Consider the following 15,618-nt stretch of genomic DNA (forward strand, 5'->3'; position numbering starts at 1 on the left):
GCCCTGCGTTGGGTGAAAGCTCTCTCCCTCTCTTTCCCTCTCTTGCCACTTGTGGGATTCTCTCTCCTTGTCCCTTGCTCATCTGAGCCCTCTCGCTCTCGCTCTCAAAAAAAAAAAAAAAAAAAAAGACAATTCTTCCTGGGAAATGGAGCAATTCTTTGGCTTCCACTGAATATGCCAAATGCTGCTTTGGAAGTTCAAGACGCCCTGAGCCCACTCACAGTAAGAAGTTCCTGCCCCATCACCTAATCAGATTCTTAGCCCAAAGAGAGCTTTCTCTTCAATATAACCATAAAGACTCAGAGAAATTGTGAAAAAATGGAAAAGAAGAAATAATTAAAATAGTTTTCTTATTTTTGTCGTCAGAATGTCAGGGTTATTTATAGCTCAGTGGTGTAACTATTTGACAATTATGCATTGCTAATTTTAGCTAAATAGATATTGACGAGTGTATACTGTCCTCCATCCATCTTAATAAAAGTATCCCTTCAGGGTAACTTCCCGTCTAAAGACTGCCTTCAGACTTTAACCTACACTTCCTTCCACAGGAGGGCAAAAATACAGCACGACATTGCAACTCTGTTATTCAGTTGTTAGGTGTTTGCAGCATGTCTGGTAAGGCACCCACTAATTACACAGATGAATCCACACAAAGCACACTTTAACCATGGGCAAAGACAACTTACTTGTTCATTTTTAGTAAGCCTGGTTTTGTTGTGAATGTCTGACGTGACCAAATTGAATCCGTGCTTCTCTGACAAGATTCTCAGAAGCAAGACCACAGTACGACTCCCACACTTGCCTACTCTGTTGTACACCACCTGGCTCGGAAAAGGTAGCACCTGGGAAAGAACGAGAGAGCAAATATGAGACTTTGGGTTAAAATACTTAGGATTCTTTCCTCAATTTCAGGACAACAATTGTGTGATCAATCTAAACGAGAAGGGTCTATGTCAAGTCAAAGAGAACAGAAGCAACGAACTCATGGTTTTCCTCCAGTATGACCTGAGAGAAACAGCGGACTCATTACCTTTCTGCACTGATACTTAAAACTGGTTAAGCTTTTATGCCAACCTTAAGCCTAATTATGAAGCCTCTTTTGTTTCTTCTTAGGAACAAAATATATAAATATGTGCTTTGATGACAATATGCTCTTGCAAGTTATGTTATGCTTCCTTAGAACTTAACTTGTAGAGTGCCCAAGGAAAAATACAGAAACTGAAAATTGAGACATCAATAAAAACTCACTCTTTCAAAGTGGGCCATTCAGTGGTTTTAATTATTATCAAAGTTGAGCAACCATCACCACTATCTAATTCCAGAACATTTTCATCATCCCTGAGAGAAACTCCATCCCCATTAACAGGCCCTTTTCATTTCCCTCACTACCCTGGTCCCGTGAAACCTTTTATCTACTTGCTGACTCTATGGTTTTGCCTACAGTATTCTGGACATCTCCTACAAATTGAATCATACGATATGTGATCTTTTGCGTCTGACTTCTTAAATTAGCATAATGTGCTCAATGTTTATCTATACCATAGTATGAATCTGTACTTTATATGGCTGAATAATATTACATTGTATGGATATACCATATCATGTTTATACATCCCTCAGTTGATGGACATTTGGATTGTTTCCACATTTTGGTTACCATGAAAAATGCTGCAATGAACATGTGCGTATGTTTTTGGGTGAACATATGTTTTCGATTCACCTTGAGTCTATCCTAGGAGTGGAATTGCTGGATCCTATGGCAATTCGGTTTAATTTTTTGAAGCACTTCCAAACCATTTTCAATACAGCTGCACCATTTTATATTTCCACCAGCAACGCATAAGAGTTCCAATTTCTCTGCATCCTTGCCAACACTTGTTATTGCCTGTTTTTTTAATAGTCATCCTAATGGATGTGAAGTGGTATCTCATTGTTTTGATTTGCATTTCCCTGATGACTAATGCTGTTGAGCATATTTCATGTGCTTATTGGACATTTGATATTTTTTTTGGAGAAATGTCTATTTAAATCTTTTGCCCATTTAAAAACTGGGTTATTTGTCTGTTTAATTATTGAGTTTCAAAAGTTCTATATTTATTCTGGGTTTGCAAACATATGATGTGCAAATATTTTCTCCATTTCTATGGGTTTTCTTTTCATTTTCTTGACTGTGTCTTGTGAAGTACAAAAGTTTTTAATTTTGATGAAGTTCAATTCTTTAGTGACTTGTGCTTTTGGTATCATATCTAAGAAATCATTGCCTAACCCAAGAATGCTTTCTCCTAAGAGTTTTATATTTTTAGTGGAAACATTTAGGTCTTTAATTCATTTTGAGTTTATTTTGTGTGTGATGTGAGCTAGTGATCTAACTTCATTAGTTTGCATGTGAATATCCATTTGTCCCAGCATCATTTATTGAAGACTTCTCTTTCTCCATTCAATTGTCTGGCATCCTGTTGAAAATCCACTAACCATAAACGTATGAGTTTATTTCTGGGCTCTCAATTTTACCCCAGTGATCTATGTGTTTATTCTTATGCCAACACTGCAGAGTCTTGATTACTACTGCTTTGTTGTAAGGTTTGAAATTGAAAAGGATGAATCCCTCTAATTTTGTTCTTTTTCAAGACCGTTTTTGGCTTTTCTGGATCCTTCGCATCCCATATGAATTTTAGGACCAGCTTGTCAGTTTCTGCAAAAAAGACAATTGAAATTTTGATAGGGATTGTGTTGAAACTGTAGGTTAATCTGGGGCCTACTAACACCTTAATAATAGTTTTCCAGTCCATGAACATAGGATACCTTTCCACTTCTTTAGTTCTCATTTCATTTGTTTCACTGATGTTTTGTAGTTTTCAGTGTACAAGCCTAATACTCCTTTTATTCTTTTTGATGCTATTACAAATGGAATTGTTCATTTAATTTCATTTGTATTGATTGTCCACTGATAAAAACACAGTTTATTTTTGTATATTTATCTTGTGTTCTGAAATCTTGCTGCATGCATTTATTAGCTCTAATAGCTTTTTTGTGTGGATTCTTTAGGAATTTCTATACACAAGATCATGTCTTCTGAAAACAGAGATAGTTTCCCAATATGGATGCCTTTTCTTTCTTTTTCTTTTTTTTAAAGTTTACTTATTTATTTTGAGAGGCACACGAGCAGGGGAGGGGCAGGCAGGGAGGAAGAGAGAGAGACCCAAGCAGGCTCTGCACAGTCGGTGCAGAGCCCGACATGGGGCTTGATCTCATGAACCACAAGGTCACGACCTGAGCTGACAGCAAGAGTCAGATGCTTAACTGACTGGCCACCTAGGTGCTCCTCTTTTGTTTTTCTAATTGCTCAGTTTAAATGATTCTGAGACACTAAGAAGTCATTATGAAAGGAATCTGACTAAATACTTATGTCCCCAATAAAAATATTTCCATTTGAATGCTCAGCATTGAATAAAAACGGACAAATGATAATCAAGAGTCCTTCCTTCAGCACATACTCATAACAGAAGGCCACAAAAAGGCTCAAAGCTAAAGAATATAGTATAATATAAACATAAGTAAACCCCAAACTTGCCTACTGTATGTAATATGAGTTTTGCCTCTGTAATTATAGGCTTACTTATTTTTCTGAAATATTTTATAGGCAGAGCAGCATTTCATAAATTTGGAGCTTAAAGGTTAACTGTCATTGGAGTAACATCATATCTGTACCACTCACTTAGCAACCAGTCATGTACCATTTTGATATAATTCTTCCAGAATGTTTTTTTTTAATGAGTAACACCTTGTTACTGTAGGACCAGTCAATATCTTCTACTGTGTGTCCTCATACTGCCTAGAATATACCATGTATATAAATATAAGGCTTCAACAAACATTGATTGGTTGGATGCTATGAGGGCTTTAATATGCTGTTTGACAGTGATTAGTACAATGGTTTTGCTAAAATGTGAGACCAGGAGAATCTTCAAATACAGCTGATCTTTCTAACCAAACGCTAATGAAAGGCATCAGGGTAAAAAGATAATCATTCTAATAGGTCATTTTACTTAGGGCTTTCTCAGTGAGTACCCCAAAATTAGTGCTCTCTGGCAACAGCTGCAGAAGTTCAGATATTCAGATAAATCAGATATGTTCTTCCTCATGAAGTTATGATCCAGGGAGTCTGAACTATAACAGGACGTTAACAGTGTTTGTAAGCTGTACTTTCCATAATAACCAGGCTGGAGTTTAGACTACAGTTGTGACAGAGCTGCCAATATAAACACAAACTTTAATTTCTTTCAAGAAATAAACTGCTTAACAATTGGGATGAATGTGTCTTTCCTTGTCCTCTAGCCCAGTACAGAACAGCGAGGGAGAGTGTTCGTTCCGTCCGAATTGCTGACCAAGAAGATGAGTTACCACCTACACAAGCACTTTATTCCAAGAGTACAGGTGTATCTTAGAAGATTTAAATGAAGAACTGAGAGCCACTTAGTTACAAACCTTTGGTGAAAACACTTAATTTCTCCTGAATTTCTCGGGGAATTACACAATAGCAGGTTTCCCATCTATTTCTTTTTGCTAATAACTAAAGATATTATATACCTTCCAGTTATGTATTAGATTTTTAAAAATTTTCATTCCAATTCTTTCACTAGTCTTGTGGGAGGCTCTCAAATAACAGTTACAAATACTTGTTATTTGGGGCGCCTGGGTGGCTTGGTTAAGCGACCGACTTCAGCTCAGGTCATGATCTCGCGGTTCACAGGTTTGAGTCTCCCGTCGGGCTCTGTGCTGACAGCTCAGAGACTGGAGCCTGTTTCAGATTCTGTGTCTCCCTCTCTCTGCCCCTCCCCAACTCATGCTCTGTCTCTCAGAAAATGAATAAACATTAAAAAAGTTTTTAATAAAATATTATTATCATAACAATTATATGTTATTTAAGAACATTTTTGTCATGACAAGAAAAAATTCTTTAACTATATATGGTGATGGATTTAACTACATTTATCATGGTGATCATTTTGCAATGTATACAAATAGCAAATCATAATGCCGTACACCTGAAACTAACATAATGTTATATGTCAATCCGAACTTGGTTAAAGAAAAACACTTCCATAAAACAAAAATCCCCTATACTGTTCCTCCTGCAGCTGTATCTACAATAATATTTGAAAAGAAAAGAGAGCTTAACATTCCCACTGTGACTCTATTTTGCCATTTCTGTAAACACCAAAATACAGCTACAGGGTACAAAAATTGAGCTAGAAAATGTGTTTTCAGATGCAGCTTCTGGAATCAGTCTTGTGATTGTTAAAGACACAACATCTATCATCACAAACATAAACCTTTCTCAAAGTTAGGATGGGGCTTTTAAATCATTTTCTAAAAGAACCTAGGTAATGCTCTGGAAATTGGCAAGTTTAGCAGGCCAGATCAATGTGCTGATGTTGGATAAGGTGTTAAGATTAGGAACGGCAACAAGTCGATTCATCCCCGCTTTGGTACAGCTACAGATCTGCTCCTGAAGGTCTGCTTTAAAAATCATTGTTGGGGTGCCTGGGTGGCTTAGTCGGTAAAGCGTCCAACTTTCGCTTANATAAAAAATAAAAAAATAAATAAAAATCATTGTCATTTTTTATTTGAAGTGTTGGTTCTGGAAAAGTAAGGGGAAAGGAACCGATTTTTATGAAAGGCTGACCCTGACCCTGTGCTAGGCTTGTGCCATGTAACGGCTTTTAATCCTTGTTAACAATACTGAGTCAAAGAGTGTAACTGTCTTCACTCTAGCTGTGCATTTCTCTAGAAGGTTAAATTATCAAATAATTTAAGCATCATTAATTGCCCCTAAGGGACTCCCAGTGTGCCCTCTTCTTCTCTATAGATCACAGATTCACAGAGCAACAGAGTTGGAGGTCTAGAGAAATTTAGAATAATCCACCTGCTCCAATCCCCTCCCCACCCCAGCACCCCTCCTCTTTATCATCGTCACACTCAGTCTAATCTGTGTTTGGCTTGGCCAAGGCTTTCTTTTATGTTGCCTTTTCATCCTCTCGAGTACCCTGTGAGGGAGATATCATGACTATTTTTAGATGAACAAACTGAGGCTCAGAGAGATCATTCAGCATTTTCGAGGTCAACAAGCGGCACATAACAACTAAAGCCCAGCTCACAGGGCCTCTGACCCCTACGACGACTCTCTAATATGTAACATCAAATGGTGAAAATAATTTTGAGTGTGACCTATGTGAGAGTGACCATTTCCTATTTTATATCTTGAATATGTCCACCTTCATTAAATGCTATTTCTCAACAGTCAACCATGTCAACCAGTGTCACTGGCCATCATGCATCCATTACCCAAGTCCTTGGAATGTTTGGGTGGAACTGACAGGAATCACACAGCCTCTCCTTCTCCTTCCAGAGCACATGTTGTAGAAGCGAATGTAATCCCAGAACATCAAAGCAGCTAACGGGTGAAGGAGAGTAGGAGAATGTAGTTTTCCCTTCACTCCGCCCTCTAGTCTACTGTAGGCAATCACAGGGCCTTGCGTATTATGAACCACTTCCACCAGGAAAGGGAAAAACAGGAAGCAGTAAGTCATAGTAAACCACATATGCAATCCCAAATATGCCTGAAATGTCTATCAAGACAAGCAAATGCCCCTCAAATTATATACCGAATGACTTTTAAAGCCCTCTTAGGGTCAACTTCAACATTGCCATTTTTTTTCAACAGTATCAGGCAAAAAACTGCCAAGTATCAGGCAGAAAACTATACCCCAACTGGAATATTACCATTATTGTTTGCAAACAAATTTCTAACACTTCCTCTTTCTTTGGATGCCCTGTAAAGAAGTACACACTAAAAGTCCTCATCCTCCCCCACTCCCCAAATGATTCTTCATTCTTGGCAACTATGGTTCTATGAATGTTATGTCTGTGGTTTCTATTTTATGGCCAATTTGTAAAAGGGAAGGGAGAGCTCCAAAATAGTTCACTCTATGAATTATATATTTTTATGTTGCCTGCCTTGTAAGTTCTGCAAATGCCACAAATCCCCAGGGGCTGACAGGCTTGTGTAGAACATGCCAAATAAACAGAAGTCTTTCCAAAATCCTGAGCACAACAGTAACTACCACCAGATGACGTGCACGATTTCAATCGCCTGTCCCTGATCTGTGATGGGAAGGAGGACAAAGAAGACTTTCTAGGTAAAAAAGCAAGCTTGGTCTGGACCAAGACTTTCATAGTGTATGATTACAGGAGTCCCTGGGGACCGGTCTCCTTGGAAGAATTAACATCAATCCTGCTTTTAAGTCTTTGCAAAATGACATTTAATATGGTATGTTACAAGCTGTGGTTCCCAAATGGCTGTATATTTGAATTACCTGTGGAACTTTAAAACTACAGATTTCTGGGCCCTGTTCTAAGACTAACTGCAACAGAAAGTCTAGGACGAGGGTCAGGAATCTAGCTCTAAAATGCTCCTGGGGTCCTCTGCTACCACGAAGGAGCTAAGGTCGGGGAGAGGGTTGCCTGTGTAAACGCTGGAAAGGAGAAGGTGAGAACACTGCCCCCTCTTCCTTGGGTCTCCCTGGAGTGCCCGTGGCCTCCAACCCATAGTTAAAAGTCATGATTAGCCCGATAAATGTTCACACTATATTAATGCCTACTTACCTAGAATGGTTAGAATAGGTGTGTTGGTTAACTGAATGTGTACATTAACTGAAATCTACACTACCCATCGTCAAAGCATTAGACGTCAAAATATTAGTACTAATATTATGCTGAAGATGGAATTGCTTTCTTTGAGGAACAAAACTGCCCCTTGTATTTTACAGCCCCTCTGTCCCATGGTTACTCAGACCGATATGGGGACAGTCACAGTCAGGACTTTGTGAGTCCTGGACTCAGAGACACTTCTGCTTCTCGTTGTCCCTGTCCACATGACTTTGTTTTGAGACAGAGTGAGAGTGTGTGTGTGTGAGAGAGAGAGAGAGCGCGAGCATGCAAGCAGGGGAGGGGCAGAGGGAGAGAGAGAATCTAAAGCAAGCTCCTCACTCAGCGTGCAGCCCAGTGCAGGGCTCCATCTCACAACCATGAGATTATGACCTCACCCAAATCAAGAGTCAGTTGCTTAACAGACTGCACCACCCAGGTGCCCCAAGGCTCTGAGTAGCTGTTCACATCCATTTGGTGGGTCCTCCATTTAAAGTTCCCTAGGACACTGTGGTGCTAGGAGCCAACCACGTCATACATTCCTCATCCATAAAAGTGGAAGATTGGGTTGTAAGCCAATAAACGATCCTCTCTTCTTTAATGATTATTCACTTTAATCTATATTGCCATTAAGATAGAGCCTGAAAAGCCTTAAAACTTAAAACGAGATTTTAGTATTTTTCCTTGTTAAATATATTCATAAAAGAAATATACAAAAATCTGGTTCCAGCATTTTGTGCGGAAAACATGGGTACCACCTGCAAGGTGTACACAGTCTTCTTTCGGAACCTTTGTCATTTCTGTCCCACGCTTGTTTGGGCCGCTCACGTAATAAATCTTTTGTGTTCTTCTTAGGTTTCTCTTCCTTTCCACAGTTTTAATCACTTCCAGCTCTCTGCTGATTTTAAGACCATCACCAAACACCACAGCCTGCACAACACAAGGCTTCAGGCTCCCTGCTGTGCTTTCCAGGCCGCCGGAGCCCATGTCGCTGACTTCTGACCATCAAACCATTGTAGGGCCTCTGACAAATGCATGTCCACTCGGTAATCACCATCAACTCTCCAGACCCTCGGGGCAATTTCCTCCACACGACAGGAGGAAACACATGGGACCCATTTAAGAACTCTATTTTTCTCTCTTGAATAGAAAGTTCTTTCTATTCACAGCTCTCAAATGCCATCCCTGTGTCTTCTAATTATTCATAACCTATCTTTTCCCAGAAGGCTTGCCAAATCTGAACCTTATGCTTTCTCCTTTCTCCCTTGAAACTTGAAACAATTTCATGTTTAGTGCTATCTACAGAAAGACGAAAGCTACAAATCCATTACAAGCCAATCTGTTTTATTTCTGTAATAGATGGGATATTTTATGTGCATAGTGGCTACTTAAAAAAAAATCTATTAAACAGATAGACTGTTTGGATAAAAATACTATTCAGGGTTGTTTTAGAACCAACGCTGTCCTATTTGTCATTACTAATGATGCTTTTTTGGTTTTCTTGTCTCCTAAAACTATAAGGTAAACCTATCAATTTTTCTTAACACTCATATCTTGAAACACTCTCGTTTGCTCTATTACATAAGAAAAAGTTTGGTGATGTGGAGAAAGTTCCCTGGATTGAAAATCATAAAACTTTGGCTTTCTCCTTGGCCAAACTAGTTGAGGGACCTTGAGTAAGTGACTTTGAACAACTTCTCCAGGTCAAAGTTTCCACAAATATAATTGGGATATTGAACCGAAAGATTTCAAGGCTCCTCCCTATTCATATCCCATGATTTTAAGGCAGGTTGTACAATACTTACAGGTGTTATCTGGGGGGTTATCTGAATGTCACCTTGCACTTTTAAATATTCATTCCATTCTGGTCTATCTAAGGTCCTTATCTCCATTATATATATCATTATGTTATTTCCAGGAATGTAATATCCTTTATACTATAACAGAATCCTCATACAAAGAAGCAATTTTCACAAGGAGCCAGAAGCAATTTTTGGATGTGATGATTAAACCATCATAGTTGGAACATTGAAGTATTCTTCAGAAAAAAAAAAAGATTTCTAGTCTGATTAAAAACTCGAATTTCAGGTGACCTTGGGTGAATGCTATCAATGCCAGAGACAAGATGAGTACTTTCAAATTTTGAATTGACAAATGCCACACACACACACACACACACACACACACACACAAATACAGATTAAGGAAAGGCAGATTCACTTTTAATTGTGCAACATTCTTTATGCTTCTTTGTCTGGTCAGTATACAAATCACAGGCCAGAGGAAGCCCCTAATGTGGGTATCTCACAACTGCAGTAGTTTACAGTTTCTAAAATTCAAACCTCAGTTTAGCATGTAGAAAATGGAGTGTGTGGAATACTCGGATGTTTGACAGAAAAGAGAACTGACGTCCATGTGCCACATATATGAAGCGTGAGCAGAATGTGGAGGATGCATAAGTGTTAGAGGCTAAATGCCTTGAAGAAATATTTCAGAGTGTTTACATGAGACTTAGTCTTGCTTCTACATATACAGAGTAGCCCTACTGACCCAGTGCTTAGATCCCCTGCCTGCTCTTCTAAGAGCCCTTATTTAAACCTTCTTGATGGCTCTTATAATGAAAATCAAATGGAGAAACTCAATATGGGTTTGGCATTCTTATTTAACCTGCATCTTCCTGTGCATGTGTGTATATGTGGCTTGTGTGTTTAGTTGGGCTCAAAGACACTGTAAGTAACATTGCTGTAGTAAATCTGAGCCAATTTCAGCCATTTTCAACATTTTCTTATATGCCATGTATTCTGTAATTTACAAGTTCCTTATTAAACAAAACTCAAAAGGAGAGTCGCAGATTTATTAAAAAGAACAAAGAATGATTTGGTCCTCAAATCAGTTCTAGATCTAGAGTTGTTCCATTTTTGGTATTAATCAATTCAATTGACTTTTATATTAACTTTTGGACTAGGATATGGAATTCTGCAGATACTTTTGGGTAGATAATCTTTCCACCAGACCCACATGCTTAGTTTTTAACTCTCCATTCAGATCTAGAACACATTTTGTTTTAATCATGTTCATCTCCAAATAAAACATGCATAGACATTTTAGTTTATACAGACATTTAAGGGTTAAGAGTCTGCTTTGAAGTTTCATTTTTTTATGTGTTCCTTTTATCCTATTTTTAAAAAACAATTTATATTCTGAGCCCAATCTAAAAACTACTTTGTTATAATGCAATAGAGGAGAAATGTTGATNAGTTAAGAGTCTGCTTTGAAGTTTCATTTTTTTTATGTGTTCCTTTTATCCTATTTTTAAAAAAGAATTTATATTCTGAGCCCAATCTAAAAACTACTTTGTTATAATGCAATAGAGGAGAAATGTTGATTATTGATTGTAAGTTTCAAAATTTACAGCAGGTATTGCTGGCATGGGCCGACCATTCAATGTAGAAAGATCTCCTTTGAATGTGGGGAAGTGGGAAGGGAGAAGAGTCAATTATTCTCATTATGAATGTCCCAAGAGAAGACTGTCCTCCCTGCAAATAGTATAAATCCTGGGGAACTGTCATACTTGGCTGTCAGTAACCCCCTCTCTCATCAAAGCACTGTGTAAAGGTCTGAAGACCAAAGGCTTAGATTCACTGTTCATCGTGAACCACATCATTATTTTCCATTTAAAATGCCTGAATCAGGGGCGCCTGGGTGGCTTAGTCGGTTAAGCGTCNCGAATGTCCCAAGAGAAGACTGTCCTCCCTGCAAATAGTATAAATGCTGGGGAACTGCCATACTTGGCTGTCAGTAACCCCCTCTCTCATCAAAGCACTGTGTAAAGGTCTGAAGACCAAAGGCTTAGATTCACTGTTCATCGTGAACCACATCATTATTTTCCATTTAAAATGCCTGAATCAAATTTTAGTTTGAGTATGAATTTGTAGCAAGAAATTTATTCTTGGATTCAAATAACCATTGTTTAAATTCCTTGGCTAAGTTTAAGGTTTTTATAACACAGCCCACAACTTAAAATAGTGTAGCAGATTGGTACAGAAATGGCCTCAAATTAATCCCACTTCCCTACATCCATGCAAAAGTGTCACCTCGTTCCACATGGACCTTGAACCTGGCCACACAAATCTGCTTTGATCAACAGGACAGTAGGCAGCACAATGCCAGCAGAGGCTTGAAAAGAGCTTGCACGCTGAGTCTGGATCCTGTTTGCCTCTGGGAGCCTTTCCCCTACAATATGAACTTAGGCTAGCTTAGAGACGCTGTAGAATACTGACAACTCTGTGACTAAATTCAACAGATGATTCCTGAGCTCTTACTGAGTGTCTGCCATTTGGTTAGCAGCATGATATGACTCGATTATTGTGATAATTAGATTGTCTCCGAGTAGGCTCTAAATTTCATGATTGTAGGGGTATATCTGCTTTTCCTTATTTCCACATCTTTAGTACCCAGCTCAATGCCTGGCATGTAGCAGGTATGCAACAAATAGCTATTAAATGAATGAATACAACAAAGGCTATGACAAATACCCTGCTTCATGTGTACTCACGATCTAACAAGGAAATTGAACACTGGCCGGCTTGTTCTCATGCCCTGTGGAAGTGCCTCACTATAGGTGTGAACACAGTAGTAGGAGAAGAGGAAGAAGGGGTGATGAACTTGGCTTAACAGGCTCAAGGGAACTTTCATAGAGAACATGACACTGGAGCTGGACCTTGGTATTTCTAGAAACTGTGTAGCCTCAATTTAGTCATTCTCCCTTTGCCAAAGTACAGCTACCTGATTCTTCTTGGTTTGAATTAATAAGGAATTTTCTAGACCTCCATGTTTGACTTGACTATGTAGAGTTGGCTTCTTGGAATTTTACATATTCCTGTGTGTGTGTGTGTGTGTGTGTGTGTGTGTGTGTGTGTGTGTGTGTGTGGCATAAGTGATATGCAAGGAAAATACACCATATTAAGTTCATCAACTCTCTGGACTAGTGTTGCCTCATGCCCACCAGATATTGAGAGACAGGACAGAGAAACTGAGGACCTGCAGCTGTAAGAACACTTGGCTTAACCGTGGCTACAGAATTTCCATGATTATGGGGTGCATAGGTGGCTCAGTCAGTTAAGCATCCAACTCTTTGATTTGGCTCAGGTCATGATCTCACGGTTTGTGAGATCGAGCCTTGTGTCGGGCTCTGAGTTGACAGCAGGAAGCGTGCTTGGGATTCTCTCTCTCCCTCTCTCTCTGCTCCTTCCCCCACTCATGCTCTGTCTGTCTCAAAATAAATAAGTAAACATAAAAAAAAAAGATTGTCCATGATTGTTTTATGTAATATCTCCATGTATCAGTGAAGTTGCTTTTGTTTCAGGTAACAGAAAACCCAACCTAATTCAAACAATAAGGAAAACATATTCTCCTACAAATAAAAGAAAATACATCCTCTTTCAAAATAGAAGTTATTAGGTATAGAGGTTTTAGGATTCATTCCTTATTTTTGTTCCATCCAGCTATGCCATCATGGTAAGTCAATATTGTGCCCAGATTAGTGTTCCTCGTGTTTCATGATGGCTGCTGCAATTCCAGCCATTACATGCAGAATAACAAAATCCAGGGGAAGAAGAGACTATCCTTCTCGGATGTTTCCCTTAAGATCTGAAAATTTTACCTGCAAGGTCATGAGAAAATTTCCCCTCACGTTTCCTTGGCTAGGTCCAAGCCAGCAGCCCACTCTCCACTAACCATTAGCAAACAAAATGAAACAGTAATTATTGCCTTAAATTACTTAGTTACCCTTGAGCTGAGGATGGGATTACCTTTCCCATAGGGTAAAATTTAAGCAAAGTCGGATTTCTGCTAAAGAGGAGGAGACTGCGGGGAAATGGATGTGGGGTATGTAAGTAACAGAGTCTGTCTGCTAGAGCAAAGTACTCAAAGGGCCTATTGTTCTTGATCCTTCCAAACGCCTTTCTTGAGAACCTCATTCCTCAACTACAGTAGAGAGTGTAAGAAAGGTAGACACAGAGAACACTGCTCAACAACAAGGTTCTCCTTACTGGCTGTGTCCCCACACTGTCCTCATCCCCTTGGCACATATTTGCTGATAGCTGGAGAAGGGGACAGATGACACACATTCCCTTGTAAATAAGACAACATGACCCCCCACACACTGACACGAGATGAAGAATTAGCAACAAGGTGAACTTGAGCTGTAAGATGAACTCCATAAAAGAATTTAGAATTCATAAGGTATTTTTAGCTAGAGATGATAATAAGACATTTAAATTGCTCTCAGATGAAGAAATGTCATACCACCTACATGTTGGAGGCTTTTCACAAGTACATCTTTTTCCTAAATGGATTAATTTTGAATAAGTGTGCCATGGAATGTAGACCCAATCCACCAGCATGGAGAGGAGTATGCTGGCTGGTGTTTATCTGTTTTCATTCTACACTTGGCTCTGGGTAAACAGATTTTTTCTTAAATTCCCACCAAGATAGATGAAGTATTTCCCATTTCCTATAGGGAACTATGATCACATTCAGGCTATCAAACACTGCTAAATGAAAGAGATCATTATTCCCATAAATACTTTTTAAAAAATTGACATGAATATTTGCCATCAGGATTTTAAATATAATAAATGGAAACAGTAACAGAAAGAGAGAAAAAGGAAAACAATTTTCAGAGCAACAAATGTCATTATATAGTTAGAGAGCCCCCACTGGATATAAAACTTCTGATTTTCCCCCTTGTTGTCAAGGAGTTGGACCCAAATATGCAATAAAATCCTTGTTAGCAGAGTTCATGGTAAGCTAGAAACAACGTGGTAAAATAAAGAAAACCGAATTTTGAGATGAGAGAAAGGGATACAGATTTTAAGTGTCTAGTGCTGATTCTTGTACCGGAGCTATTCCAGAGCGCTGGGGTAAGATCCAGTCCTTGCCAACAGGTGACCATTCTCCCGGCCAGAGTGTCAGTTAGGCTGGAAGACCAAGCTACAGCACTGAAGTGGAGGGGCTAATCATCCATCAATACCCCCACTCCAGGCTCCTACCAGGGACTATATCCTTGAACAGAAAGCCACTCAGATCTATCAAAAGGCTGGCTGAAGGACATTATATGTAAGAAAGATCAATTGAAGAACAGATAATACAACCATTTCTCTGTAAACTCTGGATTTTGTCTTGGACGAAGTTGGGCTATCACACAGCTGTCTATTAGAGCATAATTCTTGGCCCCAAAAAGAGCTGCCTTGACCAAGGGACATTTTCATGTCCTTGGTGATCATCAAGGGACACTATAAGATAAAGCATCACCCAATCCAGTTCTGTGTTTGTGATAAGGAAGTAATTAGCTACTCTCTCTCCTACCTTCCTACTTTTTTTCCCCTCATGGCAGGGCTCTTATTTGTTGGTGCCTTACATGTAATTATCTCAATCTGTAAATCAACCCAACACTGTGAAACAAGTACTCCCATACAAAAGATGAAAAGCTGAGAATTAGATGAATTAAGGAATTGGTCCAAGGTCAATTGCAGAGCTAGTATTCAAGACCAAACTCACGCTCTTTAATCTACTACACTACCTAGAAAACTAGTGTTTTTCTGCTTCATGGAAAATAAGAACTGTGTAACCATTTATGACCCCATTTTTCTTTTGGCTCTCAGGGAATTCAGAGGAAAGGTTATTAAAGTACAGCAATTTTTTGGACCTTAGGGTCTCTGTATATTACAGTTTCTATTTCAATTTATATTTTCTATGGTTCTGATATGTTTTCATTTATATTTTATCATTTTATTTTACATTTTCTATAAATGGTTCCAAATTGTTTTAAGAATGAGCAAAGTATTAAATCCACCAACAAATAAAATATATTATTATTTTGTTGCTTATTAAAACATCAGCTCAAAATGT

The 15,618-nt window shown here is 38.7% G+C and overlaps 1 protein-coding gene across 1 annotated transcript in view; it reads right to left on the minus strand.

Annotated features, from left to right (window-relative positions):
* UST (uronyl 2-sulfotransferase) overlaps positions 1-15,618 on the minus strand; it is a 296,705-nt gene that overhangs the window by 124,797 nt on the left and 156,290 nt on the right. The window contains exon 3 of the mRNA XM_077776157.1: positions 687-842. Coding sequence (XP_077632283.1) covers positions 687-842 — 156 coding nt within the window. The remainder of the gene's footprint in view (positions 1-686; positions 843-15,618) is intronic.

Source organism: Crocuta crocuta, unplaced genomic scaffold (assembly GCF_008692635.1).
Source record: "Crocuta crocuta isolate KB4526 unplaced genomic scaffold, BGI_CrCroc_1.0 scaffold25, whole genome shotgun sequence".
NCBI lineage: Eukaryota > Metazoa > Chordata > Mammalia > Carnivora > Hyaenidae > Crocuta > Crocuta crocuta.